Source organism: Drosophila mojavensis, unplaced genomic scaffold (genome assembly GCF_018153725.1).
Source record: "Drosophila mojavensis isolate 15081-1352.22 unplaced genomic scaffold, ASM1815372v1 contig_36, whole genome shotgun sequence".
NCBI lineage: Eukaryota > Metazoa > Arthropoda > Insecta > Diptera > Drosophilidae > Drosophila > Drosophila mojavensis.
The window spans coordinates 8,424,848-8,448,017 of NW_025318858.1; the positions used below are offsets into that span (position 1 = coordinate 8,424,848).

At 35.4% G+C, this 23,170-nt stretch overlaps 1 protein-coding gene across 8 annotated transcripts in view; it reads right to left on the reverse strand.

Annotated features, from left to right (window-relative positions):
* The window catches only part of LOC6576341 (anoctamin-8), a 31,537-nt gene extending 8,445 nt beyond the window's left edge, over positions 1–23,092 (reverse strand). For 2 of the 8 annotated variants that reach the window (XM_032728979.2, XM_044008703.1), the window contains exons 1-6: positions 21,659–23,081; positions 4,362–4,614; positions 3,398–3,768; positions 3,011–3,303; positions 2,793–2,948; positions 1,224–1,289 (exon numbers count right to left, since the gene is read on the reverse strand). In XM_032728979.2, the coding sequence (XP_032584870.1) occupies positions 1,224–1,289; positions 2,793–2,948; positions 3,011–3,303; positions 3,398–3,768; positions 4,362–4,614; positions 21,659–21,926 (1,407 nt within the window). In that variant the 5' untranslated portion in view covers positions 21,927–23,081. Of the gene's footprint in view, positions 1–1,223; positions 1,290–2,792; positions 2,949–3,010; positions 3,304–3,397; positions 3,769–4,361; positions 4,615–21,658 lie in introns of all 8 variants that reach the window. The other 6 variants (XM_032728974.2, XM_032728977.2, XM_032728976.2 and 3 more) reach the window with 6 other exon arrangements.
* Between the last annotated feature and the right edge of the window lie 78 nt (positions 23,093–23,170).

Genomic DNA, 23,170 nt, shown 5'->3' on the forward strand with positions numbered 1-23,170 from the left:
ATATATTGGATTATCAACTATAAGATAAGTTAAGAAACTATTATCTTGATAAAATATCGCTATGAGAGACAGCATACACTTTGAAAGACAGCAAACACCTTGAAATATTATTAAATATTTTATAAAATACTTTTATAAATACCCTATATTAAATTATTTTAAAATGCCCAATGTTTTCAATATAGATATAGCTATTTATTATCAATATAATTTTTTTAAGTACCATATTAAATAACTTTCACTTTTAGCCATAAACAAGTTATATTAATTCATATCGAAATTGAGCCACTTCCACGTACCCTCTAGCGAAATCTAATATACCCCTTAGCCAGGCGCTTAGCTGGGTATTCATGACACAGACACTCGTTGCACGGCAATCATTTACCAGCAAACCTGGCTAACATTTTACGCTAGAACAAAAGCGCTATTAATTTGCCAGCACTTCCGAAAGTGTGTGCATGTGTGTGTGAGCGTGTTGGCATCTCTGTTCTGGTCACATGAGCAAGAGTTTTGGGTGTGTGCTCGTTTCGTTTGTATTGTTGCATAATTTTCAACTTAATTAGCAGCTTGTTGTAAGCAGGTAGTTAGCCTAGCTGCCAGCTGAATATTATAATTTACGTCTCAGCTCGTTGGCAAAAAAGCACAGAACAAAGGGCGTGACATAATGAATGACGGCAAGTGCAATATGCTATAAGGTGCATTTTAATTATGCTCTAATATATATTAAAAAAGTTAATATTTGAGGTTTGCAGTTAGAGAACAAAGGTCTCCATCAAATTCTGGGAAATATTCCCTTGAGTTTAATGAGACTTACAAAAGGCTTATGGCTCATGAGCTTCGGTGTGGCATTACAGTTCAGCTTTTCAGCTCAACTCATGAGTTAGGGTATATCTAAAAACCTCTTTCAAAGAGGCAGCAAAGTGTGCCTCAATTTAAATTGAAATTCCTGAAACATATGCTCAGGCATTTCAACAAATTTCACGGCTTTTCTAAGCCCCTCTGTGTCGAAGGATCTAAAAAAGGTAATCGTAAAATTATGCCACGAAATTGAGCCTCTTAAATTCTTGTTAGGCCCCTTTTTTATGCATTACGCGCGTGTTAATATTGTGACTTGATAATAACAGCTACGACATGATGTTTACATTGCTAAATAACAAAATTGGTGAGCGAAAAAGAACACTTAGTCGTAATAATAATAAAAGTTAAATGAAATCAATAAAAACCTTGTGCAAATTATACATGCATTGAGCAATTCCTCTATCGGGTATTTTATGATGATCCAGCCAATCCTGTGGAAAAAGAAACAACAAACAAACGGAAAAGAGAAAAAACAAAAGCAAGAAGAAAGAAAATAATTCAATGAGGCGTGATAGATGGGATAAATTATGTTTTTTATTGTAGTTTATTTCTATATGTACTGTATTTAATATTTTTGGATTTATTTGTTCTTTGTTTTGGTTGTTTTTAGCAAATAAATAAAACAGAAATGCACTGCGAAAGCATAAAAATCATGAAGAAAGAGAAAAAACTGTGCGCATAAAAAGCCAAAAAATAATGGCAAAAGGCAAACGGAAGCTAACAGAATTAATGCGAATGGGTGTGCGTGTGCGTGTGCGTGTGTGTGTGCGTGTGCGTCTGCGTGTGTGTGTGTATATGGCAAATGTGCGTGTATGCAGGTGCTTAAATGCGTGTGCTCGTAAACGCGTTAACGACAACAGCAACAACAACAACAGCAGCAACAACAATACGAAATGCGCTCGCTTATGAAATGCGAAAGGATACCGTTAAGCAAATTGATAAGCACGCTCCCACACACATGCACACATAAAAAACATTAAAATCAACACACACACACATTAACACGTATCACAAGCACACGCACACAGACAGCCACTCGTTCACACACACAAGCAAATTAAGCGGATAGGGAATCGGATTTGTCATAAAATGTAAAACAATATTAAGTATACGCACGGTGTAACAATTAAGTAAATTATTTTTTAGGGAAATATGTCAAAACAGATATATATAAAATATTGAATAGAGAATACCCTAACACTTATAAAAGGGAGATAAAGAGAGAGCAAGAGAGGAATAGAGCAGTATGCGTTTTATAGAACATCTTTTTAAATGTGAAACAGAAATTTTGTTTTATTACATAGTATTTTATTATAAAGTAAATATAACAAATAATAAAAAAATATATAAATATTAATATACACATATATAAAGTGTATATAGCAAACATATAAAAATAAATATAAGTATACAAAAAATATTTAAGAAATATATTTAGTTAAAACAAATTAAATAAGACAATACAAAATTTAATAAAAATATATCATTTTTAATTAAATATAAATTTATATTTGTACAGAATAGAAGAATTATATTTGGAAATGTTTATATTTTTATAAATCCTTCAATATATTTATATATTTATATATATAAAATTATTTTTAACAAATATTTTCCCTACAAAAATGTTACATTCATGGTTTTCATAAAATTTTTGTTAAAAGGAGCTTTAAAGGAGTTACATTTCAGCTAGTTTTTAATATAATATAATTTACATTTATACATGTTTCACTTATTCATTTGCAAAAAGAATGAATTTCAAATTAAAATATCTTTTGCATTGCAAATCTAAAACTTTCTTTCTCTCTCTCCATCTCTTCACCACTTGCAAAATATATTCAAGCCGTCGGTGAACCGAAAACTAGACCTATTATATTGTGTATACATATATATATATATATGTATGTTTATACATTATTCACAGCTGCACTCACCTGGAAGCGCAACATGAGAAACATAACAGCAAAGACCACACAGAGGCACAGTCCAATCACAGGAAAGCTGACCAAATAGCGAAAGGCGCGACGCTGCCAGGCGGGCGCCTCCCTTGGCTCCAATCGACCCGTCACATTGTTCTCCTCCAGCGGGCCCTGAAAGCATCAAATAGTTGTAAATTTCATATTCATTCTCGATTCTCAGTTAGACAACTCACCTTATAGAGCGGCCGCGGCGGCTCCAGCAGTTCGGGCGGCGTTGAGAGCGTGCCCCAGCGAAAAGCCAATTCGACGGAGTAACGCTTCCAGGCTTCCAAGTACAGTGAGGCCCAGGCCACGTTGAACAGCGAGAACAGCACATGGCCCATATCCTGCGCCGTCTGACCCTTGCCCCACAATATGCAATAAAGTATGGTGCCAAACACGGCGGGCACGCCCAGCGCGCACGTATAATGCCCCAGCCAGGCGAAGTACAGAGCGACCTTAACGCCAAAATAGGCGGCGATGTCATCTGAAGCGATAGTTGGATATGTCAAAGATATGAATAGATATATACCGATATATATCGATATATATCAAGAATAACTTGATATTTGATCTCTTACCCAATGGCTGTGGGGCAAATATTTGCTTAACCCATTGCGTTTGCAGCTGTGCCAGCGAGCGTGGCTCGTGCAGGGGAAAAACCTGAGTGATCAGACCCGATTCCTGCCAGGCGGCCACAATGCTCTGGCCCTCGGCCACCGCGGCGCGTCCTTGCAACGCATCGATGTCGCTGCAGCCGGCACGCAGACCCTGCAACACCTGCAGCACCAGCCACTGGCGCTCCTGTGAGGTGAACAGCGCCGTGCTGCCCACATCGCCGCGCAGCTGCTGAAAGCAATGGCTCTCCCGTGTCGTAAACTCACGCAACGCGCCGCCCAAATCGGGCCGCAAACGTTTCGGCAAACGTGCCTCCTCAGCGGCTTTGAAGAGACTGCGGGGCAAAAGAGTTAATTGGACTTTAAGTTGATTTGATTTAAACTAAGTTGATTTTCAGACAAGTTTTATTTAATCATAAATAATTTTGAGCTGTGCTTAAAGTGTGAAGATTTTGAGATAATGTTTGTAACAGATAGAAGAAGGCGTGGGGACGACAAGCTGAGGGAATATACATAGGAATAATTATGTAAGATTGTCTGCCTTATCTCATTAATCACTAAAGCTATAATCGATAAATATCGATAACTTGATGTTATGTCTATCAAATCTCATTAGTCACTAAAGCCATTATCGATAAAAATCGATATATTGAAAAGGCAGCTGTGCGTAAAGCCCAGGATAAAGCTCTTTTGCTTGTTAGACTTAGCAAAAGCATCTAGCAATGTTATCAATCAAAGACTTCCCTTTAAAATATGGATCTATTCTAATCTGTCACCCAGTTTTACTTCATAAGAGTCCACACTTCACTTCACATCATTATATTCCATCTGGAAGTGCTCTTAGCTAATTCCACTAAATTCTACTCTTATACATGTATGTACATGTATTCTCTTAATTAATTTTATAGCCCACTCGCTCGCCACTTACACATTAACTGGCGCGCTCACATAGAACGCGTTACGTCTGGAGCTGTCGTGGGCCTTCACTTGTACCAGCAGACCGAGACCAGCTGGCGGCTGCGAGCGAATCCGGGCTAACAGCCATCGCAGCGGCTCATCTGGTGCATCCTCGGGAAACTCAATGACCACATCGCATTGTGTGGGGATTTTGTTGAGCCAGAGGCGACGCGGCGTCATCAAATGGCCAGCGTATGGCACTTTACGGCGTAATTGGCGGGAAGCTGCAATATTAAAACAGAGATTAGATGAAAATTAATTAATATCAAGAATTTACACTGCTGTTTTTTGTTTATTTTCTATTTATTCCTTCATGTGCATCAGTAATAAAAAAATATATAATTTCTAAAATAAATTTATTCAAAGTCATTTTCAGATTTAAAAATTTTAATCTCCTTTATTATATTTAATATAAAATATTTTTGCAAATTGAGTTGATTTCGAAATCTAATTCATTTCAAATATCGTTTTTAGGATTATGTTATATGGATTACTCCTAGAATCGACTCCAAAATAATAATTAAATTTTATTCCGCTTAGCGCATTTTTTCTTTTCGTAAAATTTAAAATCTCTTTTGTTTTCTGTACAGCGAATGCATATTAATAAACCGCAGTGAAGCGTGGGAAAAATAGTCAGCAAAAAGCTGTGATAGAAAAGAATTATATAGGTAATAATGGAAAATTGGCGCCAGCAGAAAAACTGCTTTTAGGGCAGGTAACAGAAATTCTATCAGCTGTCGAATTGCCGCACAGAATATGCGAGAGATGCTTTTTAAGTTGCAGAGAAAATATTAAGGTCATATTAAGGACTTAAATATAAGAGAAATAGGGATACGAAAACTATCTAGGAAATTTTCAAGAAATAAATACAAATTTTAAAAGTTCTTAATTGTAGTCAACTGTAAGCTCATAGCGTACAGAGAGAAGACAAAGTTAATGAGAAAATGCATTAAAAATGCTATATCAACATCATCAGCCTTGCAAGCATAACCTTTACTCTCAAATGTCAGCTATCTATCAAACATATTTAGTAAAGCAAAAAAAAAAAAAAATGCTCTGCGCTGCAAGCAAATATTGTTAAAATCTTGTTTTATTATTTATAGAAAAGCTCTCGGGCTTATGTGTCAAGCACATGCCACATGACATAGTTCAAATGCACGAGACGCAAAAAGCCGCACAACCTCTGCACTTGTGCGTCGCACAAATTGTGTTGCATAACCACGAACAGGTATGCCAAATTGTGCAGGGGCTAAAGCAGGATAGCAAAATAAGCAAACAAACAAACAGACAGGTAAATATTAAACCGCAAAAATTTACCGCAACTTTTAATTAAAGGAACAGACAAACTGAACAAAAATAGAAAATCAACATTCCAGGAAAAATACGATACAAAAACCGGTGCAAAAATCGGAGGAAAAAGCTCAGTTAAGCAACAACAAGAAATTGACTAATGACAGCTACCAAAAGTTACGAAAAAGCCAACTGAAGGACCTCCTATGCCACGTCCTTTACTATCTGCCACTTGCTGCCATATATATATGTATATACACGAGGTTGTAATTAATTATGAGCACAAGTCCAAGGCCTGGGACGTAACTGATAGCAGGCAGTGTGCAGCAGCGGGAAACTTGCTGCGGCAGCAAGAGTCGACCTCAAACTGCATTTTTGCTTATCAACAGCTTCCATTTCCCATTAAACGAATGTCAAATGCAATTTGCAACGTTTTATAGCAGCTTCCGGCCGGTGGCAAGTTTAATTTGGTTCAAGGGGCAGCCATCACTTAGTATTTAATGGTTCATGCTCTCGATATATATTGTTTTTCTTACGTTTGTTAATGGATATTAAGTATTGCTCACGATTTGAGTGGCATAGTATATGAGAAACGTAATAAATTAATATCGATAAGTTTGATCGATAATTATATAATAAAGATTGATGATTATTAGGAAATAATAATTATCAAAATGATCGTGTCACATATTTATTTATAAGAACTACTTATCGATATCACAATTTGCAGTTTACTTTTATAAATTTTCTAAGATAATTCATTTTTATACCATACGAAAAATTTTGAACTAATTATCCATAAGCTTGATAACTATTAACATTAACAAAATGATGAATGTTAATATGACTGTTTAATAAGTTTTAAATAACAAATATGAGGTAAATATTTATTATTTTGCATGCATACTACAGAATATTATCGATATCTTGATATATATATCTTTCACTTTCCATTTTTATGGCTGTATATTCAATTTATAATTTGCAAATTTCTGCACTCAGATAACTTTAATGAGGCACACTGTGCGTTTTGCAGTCCAATCCAATAAGCTCTGCATTTTATGAACCTGAAATCTCTATTCATATGCTAAAACACATTTACTCATGCATTAAAATAGTAGCAACCCATATATACACACACACACACGCATATGTGCATATATACTAACTAAACTAAACGCAGACGCGTAGACTGATGCTGTGCGTGAGATTGTTCGAATTTTACGAGCGGGGCGTGAGATGAAATCCCAGATGCCCTGTGGAATAGAGTCCTATGCGGGCGGCATACGGAAATAGCAATAGCAATTGTATATTTCACATGTTCTCTTTCTGGTTTATTGGCTGAAATTTGCATTGACAATTTGTTCTCGTGGTTGGCAAACAGAAAATTTGTAGCCTATTTACCATGTGGGAAGCCAAACATAATTCAGATATATTCATGGAATGTACAAACCGGATATATATAATTAAATATATATGTATATATATTGTTCCTATATATCATAATGTGCGTGCCTTTGCCTCTGTGGTTCGGATTTTATTTTTGAAATTTATTAATCTGCGATTCCCAGAGGCAACAGCAAGCTCTAAACAGCGTAATGAGTTTTATATATTTGGAATATGCCCTAATTGCCCTCTCGATTTTAATTAAATTTCAATTGCTACTCGAGCTTACTAAATTTAGCTATGCAAATAACTTCGCTTAAGCTAATAGGCGTATTTTCATTACAAAAATGCTCAAAGCTTTTAAGCATCTATTGGAATATTTTGCTAATGTTGCTCTGATAAGACTAAGCGTTATTCAAAGCTAATTGAGCATGAATCTTGGCTGGGGGGCAAGTCTATTAAAGCTAAACAATATATGTATGTATGTATATATTTCGTTTAGCTTCAATGGACATCAGTTGGCATCGGTTGACATTGTTGAAATGTGCCAGCTAATACGTTTCCCTGTTAAATCAAATACAGCTGGAGCTGTCCGGATATCGGACAGAAGATGACTGCCAGCAGGCAGCTGGAGACCGGACCGTACTGTGCTCTGAATAATTAATGAAATCGGCTCTGGGACGGGCGTTGAAAGCGCATTTAATCAGAGCAAAGACCTTGGCTGCCTTCTGGCTGCAGGCAATTGGGATCGAGCAGCGTAAGCCGCCTACCCAAACATCCAACCAGTTAGCCACCCAAAAACACCCAATAAAAGGCTCAAATTTAATCAGTTGCTGGCAACAACTAACTTAAGTCCATGTAATTGTGTGAACGAAACGGGAACGAGACGGGGAACTGCGGTAACAGTTTATGTTTTAATTAGCTCAACGCAGCTGACATTGACGAGCAGCTGAACTGACCAAAGAAAAACTCATTAGCAATTGCGCATTTGACGCTCTGCGGCTTAATCTACTCGAACTAAATGCGTCTAATTGAAATCAAATTACATAGTTCTGCTAATGCCCAGCGAAGGTAGCTAGGTAAACGAACAGCCAAGAAATCATCATTAGCACCTCATATTAATTGTGATTTATTGTGTGAGCTATTTGCAGAAATGAGATTTATTATGATTAAAATGGTTAGTATACAGACTAGACTAGACAAGAAATAGAGAGAATATAGAGACAGGGTCATAGAAGTGTCACTAGAGAAAGAGGGGGAGAGACAGAGAGAGAGAGCGATAGAGAGGGAGAGATAGAAAGAGAGTAAGAGAGTTAGAAATCGAAAGAGAGAGAGAGAGAGAGAGAGAGAGAAAGAGAGATAAAGAGATACAGAGAGAGGAAGACAGATCAATAAAAACCAAAGACAGGGAGAGAATAAGAGAGTTAGAAATCGAGAGAGAGGGAGACACACTGAGGAAAGAGAAAACAAAAAGAAAAATATAAATGAAGATAATGAGAGAGAGAGAGAGAGAGAGAGAGAGAGAGAGAGAGAGAGAAATACAGAAATTCAATGAAAAATAGAGATCAGACGCATAAAGAAGAATCGTAGACAATATAACAAAGGGATAGACACAGAAAAGAAAAAAAGAAGACATGGATACCATCTGAGATCGATTTGCAACTAGAGTATGAGTTGTTAAAAAAAATGAATGAAAGAGATAATCATCAAAGAAAATAGTTAATATTTAAAATTTAAGCACATACATAAGTATTACGATATCATAAACAATAATACGTGCCATAAAGTACTCTGTGCAAAAATAAAAATAATAATTTAACCGCATAAAGCTTAAAAGTTTATGGCCCAAGCTCACTTGATAGCTGTGCATAGTTGACTACAAAGTAGAGAAGTAGAACAGGGACACACTCGCACACTCACTCGCTGGGCCACACAGCCTTAGCACATGATATTCAACACTTGACATTGTCCGCCTTAACTGTCACTTCATTGCTGCCTGTGTCCCATGCACACAAATGTAATTAATTTATGCTGACCAAGCGTTAGTCCTTGTTGGTCCTCGTTTAATCCTGTGCAGCAGCAAAGGGAATGGCAGGGCAGGCGAAGCGCCCGTTGTTGTCAGGGAGAGCCAAGTGGCGCCCACATACAAAAGTGCGGCTGCCCCACTTAATCACTTCGAAGAGTTCAGTGCATCAATAAAAATGTGCCACAAATACCATTAAAGGACAACGCTGCCAAAGTGGAGGTCGACTTACAGAGCCAGACACTGGAGACGGGACCGACATCAATTTACCGAAACGACTTTATGGTGCCCCTGTGTGAAATACAATGTAATATTGGAAAAGCGTAAAGAGCAAAAGCTGCCAGAGATTCTCACGTCATCTATGGAAAATATTTAAGTATTGCACTTATTGGATCCAAATGGCTTGGAGTCAATAGAGAAACAGAGTTCAGTGCTCAATAGGCGAACTATCAAAGCTGATGATATGTGTCTAAATTTCAGCTGTGCTTAAAATTCGTTAATAATCTCAACTATCAACTACTTTTTGAAAGAATCTAGAGAGAGTTAAAGTTGCTCTAATAATCTCTAAGGGGCCTGACTTTTCCTTCTTCTTATTTTCCCATCCAATTAAAAATATTTTTAGCTTTGCACTTATTTATGCCCAACTTTTGCTCTATACTTTACATTGTATTCCAACTGTCAATCTTTTGAAATCCTTTCGCCTTTTGCCTCAATCAAATAATATTTGCTCGCTGAAAATTCCCCAAGCTGAGCTCTCGCTCATTCACTCACTTCTGTGACCCTTTAGCGCACATATTTTATGCAAAGAATTTTCATAGCAACGCTTTTCACACTTTCAGCGCACTCTGACAACTCAAACCACTCAAAGTGTCAAAACGACCAGCAGTCGGACAGCGACCCCAGCGGGAATAGAGGAGGCGAACTGGGACTGGGACTGGGACTGAGACTGGGACTGAGACTGGGTAGGTTATCATATAAATGCAAGACGCTGGTGACTCTTCAAAGAGTGATGTCAACCTATTGATTGGATCTGCATATATAATTGAAGCGCACAATTGAAAATCAAACTGAAAGCAAGCATTGTCCGTCGGGGCGGGACAGAAGCCGATGGAGGCCAACTATGATGGCCGTGCCAAAATGGACATTAATATAGATTAAGCTTTTGAAATGATTGAGCGTTAAAGTAAACTTTCTAAATAATTGGCATAACAAAAGTTTAACCAATGATAAATATTGTGATACAAGGGATTTACAATGGAATTTAAAATTCATTTGAATTCAGGCAAATTCATTCAATAAGAAATTTGAAAATCTAAAATCAGAAATCATTTATGTGAACTGTTATATATATTCACTATATACTATATATATATATATATATATATATATATATATATATCCCAAGAATCACCTGCATGCACATCTTAAGACCTTAATGAGTTGTAAAACTTTGAACAATAAGCCAACACTGCAGGCCCTAGGGCGTCCAAACGGCCACTCAAGGGCGTGGCAATGCAAAGGCAAGACGTGAACTGTGCGAGCATAGCAAAAACTTTAACGACTTGGGCAAGAATTCAACAGCAACAAATTTCAATTTGGCCGAAAAGAAATTATGTAGTTGCATAGCAAAATGAGAAATGCGAGTGAAAAAAAAAGAATGTTGAAAAGAAGGAATAAGACGAATGACCAAAAGAACTATAAAAGAACTATTGACAGTTGACTAAAGTTTAAGGAATATTTTAATTTTTTACTTCAAATAAATTTATGAACTTCAGTCAATTTATTAAATAAGATTGCAGTAGATTTTCTAGAAATATAATAAAATAGAATTTACTTTAATCATAATTAAATGGAACTTTGGAAAACTAAAGAATATGCAGCTTTACTAGTAAGTCCGGCCATTAAAATAGATGAAACTAAAACTTAAGGGTTCCAAAAATTATGTAAATCATAAGATTATTATTTATTAAGAGAAAATTTAATTATTACCTATTTAGTTAATTCTATATGTAAATATTTTATTATCAATAATAATTAATATTTAAGTTATTCATAAATAGTTCAAATATATGTTTAAATTTTATCAATTTGTTTTTATGTTTATCATGTATTATTAAATATATTTTTCCTTCTTATATTCTCATATTGTTCAACCATAATGTCTCCTCTAAGAAATTACCTCAACATATCTGATATATAATATTTATATAAGTACATGCTCACATTCTCTCTTATTTATTGCCCCAAGTACATAATCCGATTGAGTGAGTGTCAATGCACAAGTATTTCAATTGGTAACTTGTTAAGTGCACAAGATACGGATATATCTGTCAACTGTTTGCTGGCTTTTTGGCTACAACAAACGCATCAAAATCTCAAGCGACAGCTATAAAAACCTAACAACTCGCAACTGTCAGCTCAAATGCGTAAGTATTCGTAAATAATAAAAAAGGAATTGAGTATAATCAATCGAAAACGACTAAGTTATGCCCTGTAAACAAGTAAGTGGGGAACAAATTAAGAAACATTGATAATTTTGATATTGAAGAGCCAATAGAAATATTTTGTTTTTATCCCAAGTGTGAAGCCAATGCTACCTGTCACATATTCACCCGCTAATACAGGGTATACGCATACATAACGCAAAGCTCTTGAGTGACATGAATGGCGCTGCTTGGCGCCTAACATGGCTGTCACATTAAGTATACGCAGGCTTGTACGCATATTACGTATACGCAGCGGCATACATGACAAAGCTGTATGTATATTGTGTGTGTGTGAGTGTGTGTGTGTGTGAATGTATTTTGGAACTGCGGCTGTTAAACCACAAACATGCGGCTAAAGACGCCAACATGTCTGCCACGGCGGATCTTTAAACATAATTAAGCCACATTAAATTGTTATTGGCAAACAAGATTTGTCTAAAGTAATTAAAATATTAAAGCACATCTTCCGACTTGCATGTGTTGCGACTATTGAATTATAAAATCAACGCGACCAGCTAAGTAATCCCACACGGGCACACTCACACATAGCTGAATATCCTTACGTCAGCTTGAGTTCATTCTGTTTTTGCACCTTTCGCTTTTCGCCTTTCGTGTTGAGTTTCTGACTCGCTAAATGGATTTTCATTATAAGTATAGGACGGGATTTATTATTTAATTTGAGAGCATAATTTGTAGTTATATCTTAACATTTAGCCAAACTGACAACTGCCCGCGGCAGGGCTCAGCGTGAGCATTAAGCCTCAATATAGCTTGAGATAAGATTTAGGAAACGTTAAAAGCCAACTTAACAGATTATCAGTTTGTGTTTTGTTGGCTTTTCCCAGAATTTCAGCTTGCCTCTGTCAAATGAAAGTTGACTTGTTTATCGATGATAACAATCAAAAGATGATTGATGATAATCTTATTTTGCATAAAATGACTAACATAGGTTTTATTTTTAAAAAATATTATATATATTCATACTCATATTCATATTCATATTCATATTCATATTCATATTCATATTCATATTCATATTCATATTCATATTCATATTCATATTCATATTCATATTCATATTCATATTCATATTCATATTCATATTCATATTCATATTCATATTCATATTCATATTCATATTCATATTCATATTCATATTCATATTCATATTCATATTCATATTCATATTCATATTCATATTCATATTCATATTCATATTCATATTCATATTCATATTCATATTCATATTCATATTCATATTCATATTCATATTCATATATCTCTATAGCTAAACTTTTGATACCAATTTAGCCACGCCTCAATTAGGTTCAAGCCCGCTCAAAAAATAGTCTGATTAATTGCTTTTACAAGCCATCGCACACAGCTTGGCCGAGAATTGACCAACTTGTTTCTGGTCTCATTTATGAGCCATGTTAGCAACGCCCACAGGGCATTTGAGCTATGTAGAGGAGCAGAGAGTGAGAAAAAAACATGATTGATTGCAGCTGCTAATGGGCAGCACCCAAACAAGCAAACAACAAGAGCTCTGACAACCCAAGACAGTTAGCCTAGAAAAGTTGAGGATGAACCACAAAACTTTGCGGGCAAATCACATTTGAGTTGATTGGTGGTGATTTAGAATAAGTCCCCCAAAACAAATAAAACAAATTGAAAGCTTTTATTTGAAATATGAATTACAAATAAACTAAAAATTCTAATTTCAATTTGAAATATTTTCTCTATTTATTTTCATAATAATATAGTTAGAGAGCAGCGAATCAGCCTTAAAGCACGTTTCGCATATTCATACTCATATGTTGGCAAAATAAACTATGTATGTAGGATAAACACAATTGATTCACTGACACCCGAACATGTGTTAAGCAACTGGGCAAACACAACTGGGTAAAGGCAAGCAAAGTGGAAAATTAATAGAAAGAGCACGCAACAGCAAACAGCACTTAAAGACCAAACCAGAGCTGTTGACCAAGTGTATTTGTGTAAACACTGAGTGGCAAGACGTCGGAATGCATTAACTAACGGCTAACTTGATATAATCATAATTTTCAAAGCTTATTTAATGGCGACAGCAAATATATTTTATATACTGTCAGTTGAATATATATAACTAAGTAAATACCAATAATTGTTTATTCCAAATTAAATAATTCAATCTGCAAAATAACAACAATTGGATAACATCAAGATTAATCCAGTGGCTGGCAAATGATAAACTGCAAACACAAATAAATAATATGAAATTTGTAAGGAAAACCAAAGCGACAAAAAATTCAATTGGATTAATGGCGAAACACCATCAACAACAACAAAAACAACAGGAGCAGCCCAACACCAGCGCAGCCACATGGAACGTATGATGAATGTCGAAACATTTTGCAGTGTGCGTGGGCGTGGCCATGGCGGTAATGCCATATTTATTGCGTGCTCTGAGCGAAATCATCAAAATAAATTAAATTTATTGCCTACTTTTAAGTGCATCAAGGCATTGCCTACTCTGCTACGTGTGAGAGGTCGTCCTGAAAGGTTAAAGGTTAAGCAAAAAAATACATTTTCTACAGATTTATTTTTATGGTTGATAAATTGATGAAGCATAAAAGTAAATTAAAGGTAAATTATTATTAACTACATACATTATTTATGATATAAAAAAAACGAATGTAAGGACTCCATCGGAATTTAAAGAGATGTCCATGTAAAACATAGGAGGCTTATGGAAAAGATGCAGTCACAATTAATTTTTTTTTTTTTTAGAATTTAAAAGAGATGCATTAATTCAAAAAAAAAAAAAGGTTAATGACTAATTATTAGACATAAAATGCATATTTATTAAATGCATATAATAGATTAGATGTTTTTATTATAGGCCAATACTATTTTCAGCAACTATATGTTGCTAGTTTTTCTTTCTCAGACCCTGAAGGAGATATGTTTCTGAGTTTCCAACAGAAATTATATAAATTTATTCAACTTTGTTAAAAAAGTGAAGGAATAAATTTTAAATTATATATTTTGTGTTTTCTACAATATTGCAGTAATCCTTTATAGCTTTATATGGACATATAGTCTTTTTAACAATCATATTGTGAGTTCTCATTCATACCTCCAGCCTTATAGAAAATATAAAATACTTTATCTGAAATTCAATCTACATTCTTGGCGAGTTCACTTCCTCACTTCTAAAGATTTACATATCTTAAGAAGAGTCAACTTCAATTTTTGCTGTTGAAATATTAATAGAGTTTCGCTAGGATTTCGACATTTACTTGCTCGAATTGATTATTCGATTTCGCTCCGCACATGTCAGCCATTACTTGAAAATGGACGAGAAAGGAGAAAGAAGAAAGTGAGAAAACAAGTTGCCTGAAAATTGGCTGGATGCCAATATATTTAGACACATGCAGCGTATTCATTTATAAATAGAAAACCAAATGCTTTGGCTAAAATTTAGAAACCTTTTTTTTTTTTTTTTGCCAATTTTACGGCAAATGAAGTGGGCGTGGGTGCCATGAGTTGCCCAGTCCCAGTTAGTCCTAGTTGGTTGGCCAGGTGTGGCAACTGGCGAAAGCAACTACTGCAACTTTCTACGCTAGTTTCTTTTGTTCTCATCCTGCGGTTGTCCGCCGGACATGGGCATAAAAGTACAACAATGTCTATACAGATATACACATATATGTACATAGCTTGTGCATGTGAAAAATGCAGATTGATCGGCTGAGATTAGCTTTTGCAGGGCTTTGGAAAGAGAAAAAAAGGAAAAGAAACTACCAAAAGATGGTATTTTCACTTTAGGGCCGAAGTCAAAGCGAAGTAGATTTTGTTAGCTGGAGTGGATTTGGTTTACGTGTGCCACATGCCCAAACAGTTGCCAACAGGAAATTGTTGCACATGGTTAACACATGAATAGATGAATAGATAGCGCTAGCTGAACGAAAATTGAGGCTAACGCTAGACAAAAGAAAATACACTGAGCCGCTCAACTGAAACGGTCTGATATTTTTTATTTAAAATTTATAATGGTTTTTTTAAACAAATATTCCAATTTGATGGAAATCAGGTTTTAAAATTTTTCTTTATTATTTATTATTTATTATTTATTATTTATTATTTATTATTTATTATTTATTATTTATTATTTATTATTTATTATTTATTATTTATTATTTATTATTTATTATTTATTATTTATTATTTATTATTTATTATTTATTATTTATTATTTATTATTTATTATTTATTATTTATTATTTATTATTTATTATTTATTATTTATTATTTATTATTTATTATTTATTATTTATTATTTATTATTTATTATTTAATATTTATTATTTATATTTTTATTATTTATTATTGTTATTTGAAAAATAATTTCTAATCGCCCAGAATATATCCTGCACATTTTCTCAACATTTTCCACTCCTTCAGCTCCCTTAATAGTCCTTGCATTCACAGTTGAATTCTCTATGCATGTGCATTCTCAGAATTGAATTACATGCTTCAGATGCATGGCAAATGCAACAGCGGCTGCTGACGCTGCTGCTGCTGCTGCTGCGTAATGCATTCGTGATGCTATGCTAATCAATAAGGAATTAAAACATGAAACATCGTCGACAGAAACCAATCGCATTAGCCTCCCAATCAAAGGTGTCACACACATTCACACACTCACACCTATAAACACATACTTATGCAGTTTAGCATATGCTTAACGGAAATTAAGCTGCTTTCAATGTCACAGGCTGCCAGAGATATAATGATGATGATGATGACTATGGTGATGCTCATGATGATGATGGGTATTGACTTGGTATCTCGCCAGTTGAGACATTTGAACTGGAAACCAATTTTTGTGCTTGGGCTTAGAGGTGCAGCTGTTGTGAGTCAATGTTTAAATAAAAGATAGTTTGCATATATGTAAATACACTGAAAGAAATATATAAACACTTAAGTAGAAAATGAGAAGTGAATACAATTTCGAAGAAACCTAATTAAGTAAACAAATCTATACTTCAATCTTCTAAAATTGTAGCATTCGAAATTTGTTTGCTTTCTATTTGGTGTTATTTTTTTTTTTTTTTTTTTTTTTTTTTTCAGTGCGTAAAAACATATTGCACCTGACGGTAGTTCAATGAACACCTGACTGAGCACAGATTGACAGGTTGGTTGCTGGCAACATGCAGATGAAAACTTTTGCTGCAGAGAGCAGCGAGAGCGAGCGACTGAGAGCTGAGGAATATTTTAGCCACAGGACAAGCATTTGCTATGCTTTGTGGATCTTTGCAGACAAATATAGAAATACTTGATACAGATAACATTTGCATAAATCAACAATTTTTATTGACAAATGCTTTAAACTAAATTTGAATTCTGTGAACCAAATAGCGTTCTATAAACTAGGTGAGAGTGCTCCAGTTGGGATTGCTCGACTTGGGGATACTCTGCATACTGTGCAGAGCTGTTATTTCAATTATTTAACGATTTTACTTAGTTAGATAGTTTACTTTCATGTACAAAATATTGAAAAATGTTCCCAATCTTATTTAATTTAAATTTTTCAGTTGCGTTACTTTAAACTCTATCGATTTTATTATCCCCAACCTTTAAAGCCAGATTATGCTCTGTTCTCTATCCAAGCAAATTGTCGCTTTAAGCTGATTTAAATAAATACAGATTAATTGAAAATCCGCAGGACATTGCTGCTGATTATACAACTTGGCCAAAGTTTATTCTACATTTCAATATCAAACCAGAATTTGCATATCAAAACGTTCCCCGCCCCCGCCAACGCCGACGCCGTCATCAACGTCGATGCTCATCAAGCAACTGGCATACCAAAATTTATATGCAAATATTGTTTTGAGTTGAGTTTTGGGTTCACAGCTCACACACACACACACAATATCCAAAACACATACAGGAAACATAAATAAGCCGCTACCATTGCTTCATTATGGAGCTAATTTAATCGGCTTTGATGGGTTCACTCCAGAAATTCATATGCAAAATATGTGAAGAAATAAAGGCACAATTGACCCATTGCCATGAAAGGCTCCGAGCCTAGATAGCCGATGAAGTCCAATGATTCAGTTTAGCCATGAATGGCTTCGTTTATTTTATTTATTTTATTTTTTACACATTGGTTTTTTTTAAAGTCAAATTCCTTAAATATCGCTTTACTCCCATGAATATTTATACATTTCTGTGTTTTTATTATCTTCTAGATTGCATTGTTACGTAGTTTTTCATTAAATTCAATATTGACATTTCTTTGTGCAACACTTAAAAAGCAACAGTAAAAACAATCGTAAATAAAAAAAAAAACACCCATGTGTGTATGTATATTTGCCACACAGCGTTTGTTTATGGCACTCTCATATTTCTCATATATTTTTTGTTGTTTTTATCTCGCAAGCCGCAACAAAATGTTGGACACTTGCCTGAAGACTGCCATTTGAGTGTAGCTAAAGGAAAATGTATATAAAAACCAAGCGTGGTTTAATCGAGATTGCCTGAGTAGCAGCTACCCTGGATATCTCTAAAAGTAACTTAATAATTTAAAAGATATATATGAACCGACATAAGATATTCTATACATTTCGATAAGTATTTTTCGGTCAAAAAATTTAGTTAGATCTTTATAATATGCTTAATAATTTGGACTATATTTATATAGTATATATTTTAAATAACTAAAAATTAGATTTGCTTTATTAAATTTTTTTGAATACCTAAAGATAATTAATTTATAATATGATTGGAGTTAATACAATTTTTTTTTTTTGTATTATTATTTAAATTTCAAGCTGATTTGTTAGCTATCGCTATTAACTCATTAATACGGGCTATATCTAAATGAACTCAGCTGCTATATTCTACTGTTCTTGTTAACTGCTTTCTAAAACCAATATACCCGTTTGTTTCATTTTTACTTAGACCATACAATGATACCCTAGCTCAGTTCTATGCAACCTGCTCTAGTTGTTTATATACAGCTGATACACCCGTTTCATTCCATTTCATTAGACATAAAAATACCCTTCCGAATGAGCGCCTCATTCATATCATAGCAAGCGTTGCCAGATGTGGGCATTATTTATCCATTAGACTGCGAGATCTTTTTGTGTTGCGCTTGGAGAACTGGTTTAATGGCTTTTCGATTGTTTGCAACCCAATCTCTTCTCAGTTCAAATATATTTCAGTTTAAACTTTTATAAGCCATATACTCAAGCTTTTTTGCGCTTTAAGTGTTAACTAAATGGCTTGACACACGGGTAATTATATAACAAATGAATCATGTGGAATACTCGAAAAACTATTTAGAGAGGGAGGGAAAGAAATAAATTGTAATTTGTCGACGTACAACAGACGAACGAATCGAGGCTAAGGGGTTAATAAAGCAGAAGGCAATGCCAATCTATTGCCAGAGTCCTCGGAGCCATAAAACGTCTGCGGGTGACGCCTCGATTGATGGCCCGGCGACAGGCAAGGGACCGCTGCTCATAGGGCTGACAACGAAAACAATCATCAAAAGGACAAAAACAAACACTAAGCACGGACAATGGGGCCCAGATAATCAACGTTGGAGGGGGCCTGTGACAGTGATGGCAAATATATAGAGTACATGGCATATTAAACTAGAATGGGGCTTACGAGGTGCGGTAGGCAGCCTAACGATTGCCCTAATGGCCGCCAGACATTATCGCAGCTAAAAAAATCGATACGAGCTGCTTACATTTTCCTACGCCAGTGCCCAATTCCAAGTGAAACTTTAGAAATTTTCACGCCAGGCCAACGCACGCGATGCAGTTGCGTCTTCTTGCCATTAGCAGAACAAGATTGGGGTGTGGCGGGGCGGTGCGGCGTCAGGATGAGAGCGTAGCTATACGTCAAGCGAGCAAAGTTTAAAAGTCATGTCAGTTTTTTTTTTTTCTTCTTTTTGGCGCACGGAAATCCTCGCTATTTCTAAAAACAGAGTCAGAAATCAACACAGTGCATTTGTATGTGTGTGGCTGCGAGGGTGGTCTAACAAAATCATCGATCTTTTCCTCTTTCTTTTCTTTTTTTTAATATATTGCTAACCCAAAAATTGTAAATATTATTTTATTCATTACTTTTATCTTTTTCATATAGGAAATGAGCAGCGTTTCAATTCTACATTTCTTTCTATCCACAAGCTCTGCGGACATTCGTATTAATATCAACAACAAAAACAATTTTGTCTCTCAACGTAATAATATAAATAATATTTTCACTCTCTGGTAAAGTGTAAAGTCGCTGATGAGCCTTGAGCTCTTCAGCTTTTCTGTCATTAATTTCCACAAATATATTTTGTTGCCTTTCATTTCGTTTTATTTCATTAAATTGCAGCATTAATTTAATCTCTTTTTTGCTCGTTGACAGTTGATATTAATTGCTCATTTATTATTCATATTTTTTTTTTATTTGCCTTTCTCTCCTTGATTATTTTTGCCTGGAAATCTTAGGTCATTCCAATTGTCCGCCATTTTGGGTTGGAGTGAATAATATTTAGCAAGAAATGCGTTGCGCAATTCAGAAATTAAATATAAGTCCTTGGGTGCAATAATATTTAACAGAAATTCTTATCACGAATAAATTGCAAAGAACACACAACATTCTTTACAATTATATTCTCTTTAATTCGTTTCCAATAAATATAATTCCAATATATATAATAAATAGACATCAGCACAGCAGATAATAGAGTCATTAAGCATTTATAATTGCACGATGAGCACAGCACCAAGTCTACGCTCTCAATTCATCTACCTTGCTCGCTCATACAACAAGGAGATCAACGACAGTTCAACCAATGACAGCAGCGCTCGCTGAGCAAAGGCACATTGCCTCTCTCTCCCTTTCTATTCAACACGAATGCATTTTTAAAAGTAAAGCAACGAACTGCTGATTACTAATACAATTGCAAGAGGAGAGGCTTCACCATCACACATATGCAATATACGCTCTATAAATAGATCAGCTCCAACAATAGTAGCAGCGCTGTACACATTTATACATGCACTTTCGCTCATTTTTATGGAAGCCTGCATTTGCATATCTAATGTAGGAAAGGAGAACCTGAATGCTCTGCTCTCTCCTGCCCGCTCTTGAGTGCTAAATTAAAGAGATCAAAATTCATGCGTCATCCCTTTTACTCCTGCATTTGCTTATGCCACTGCCTTGTACATTTACTTAAAGATGCGCAATTACCGTTATTATATTGTACTGACCCTGCCGCTCTTTAATGTAAAGCTTAAGAGATTAGTACTGATGGCAACAGCGTCATTTCCCTTACTTCTACACTTACTTACAGCTCTACTGTGCCATTGCAGGCAAATTCGTTATTCTCTTATATTAACTTTCAATTTAATTAATGCAAATGATTTTTTACACCCACATGGGAATGGCCAGCAGTAAGTAATTTTCCCACATTTACTTCAGGTGGTAAATTAATTTTTATGGGTCAAGGATGTGAAGGGCTTTGCGTGTGTTCCATATCATACGAAAAGAGTACATTGAAGAAATCCATATGATATTTATGGCTTTGCCTTAAGGGTGCCCAAACATAAGGGTTGGCCCATTAACAAGCTACGAAATTGGCGTCTCGACTGAAACTCTTGAGACAGAAAGACAGAGACAGGCAGAGAGAAGGCCGAATTGCGTGCGAGAAAGGTGTGTTTATTGGGCAAATTACAAAGTCAATAAGTGAGCCAGAAAAAAAACACCTCACTAGGATTTCAATATTAAAGAGAGAGAAGAGAATGTTATAAAAGAAAATAATACTTTTCGAAGCGATCGCTTATACAATATGTATACAATATGTATAAGAGTGACAAAAGGATTTCGATTTCTAAGTGAGTTGAAGATTATGTGATAAGGAGCCGTTCTTTAATATTTTATTTAATTATTTTGTGATAAGATTACAATTAAGGAGTGAGGTAGATTTTTCGTACTCAAAAATACTTTTCGAAGGGATTGCTTGTAGGCAATATTATATATGTAAGACATGCAACATATACACATGTATAAGAGTGGCATTCTTACCATTCTCAATTGTCTCCTTGGCACAGGATATTATTTTGCCTTTGCGACGTCGCAAATTCGATTCGAAATTGTTATCCTCGCTGAATTCGTCATCTCGCAGTGTCGCAGCTGCTGTGCCAGCGGCTAAATCGCCGGCTGTCGTTGTTGTTGTTGTTGCCGTCGAATCCGGCACATCCTCCGAGGACTGTCGCTCCGCATAGTCTCGCCGTCCGCCCCCACCTCCGCCTCCGCCTCCGCCGTGCGTTAAACTATCAAAACTTTGGCTCATTGTGTGCCAAAATAAAAATGAAAATAATAAAAAATAAAACTAAAAACAAATATTGTCTTTTCCTCTTTTCTCTTTTGTGGCTTTCTATTATATTACGTTTTGTTTGCCGCTTGTTTTCTTTCTTAATTTTTTGTCTTTTTTGTTCACTTTGGATATTAGTTTTCTTTGATAAATTATTTCTCGAAATTGTGGAGTTTCGCTTTTTGTTAAAAAAAAAAAAAAGAGTGTCGTGGCGTGTTTATTACGTAAAAGTATAACGGAAGTCTGCTGGAAAAACATTCAAACATTAATCATTTTTTTACAGTTAGACATAAAACTTGCCGATTCACTGATATTGCTTATAAATTGCGGAAGAAAACTAAATGAAACACGCGAATCTTCTTAGCGAATCTTCTTCTTAGCGACTTCAATTACAAAATTAAAAATTCATAAAAACAGCCCACTGTGCAAATGGAATGCATTAAGAACCGTAAATTTTGGTTCAATTTCAATAAGTGCAGCTATTCATTTGAACGGAGCTGTGAGAGAGCTCAAGAGAGAGCAAGCCATATTCACAGTTGAACTTTGTAAACAAAAAGAAAGAAAAGGAATTAGGCGAAATAAACTGTAGTCTTCCACACGCAACGCCGGCTAAGCATGCGTGCGCGGGCTGGGGGAATTTTTGCCACGCGGGGTAACATTGCAAGTAACGGGATCTTGCATACAGAACATCCCCGCTAGGGTTCAATGTGCGTTGCCGTCATTAAACAGTTACATTATTGTTGCCTACTTTTAGTTGTTGTTGCTGCTGTTGTTAGTGTGCTGTTGCTGTTGTTGGTATTGTTATTATTGTTGTTGCTGCTATTCAAACCGCAGCAACAACAGCGACGAGTGCCACTTGAAGCCGTTATTTCATAATCGCTAAGAAGCGATTTAGGTTAAACCAATGCCACAGCAACAACAACAACAAAACTCAACACAAACAAACTTCACTTAATGAAAGCCGTTGTTCACTCAAATATAGCACACTTTTTAGCGCATCACTGCATTTGCATTTGACTTTGGCAAATGTAAATAAATTCTTAATTCATTAAATACCACCAAAATGTTTTAGTTTTGTAATTTATTGCGCACCGGTCGAAATAACGTTCACACGTTGGAAAATGCCGTCAGAGACTGAAATGACACGCAAATACTAAGCGGAGCAAAAGTTCAACACATTTGCAGAGAGAGAGAGCGCGAGAGCGCGCGTGGTGAGTTTCGCA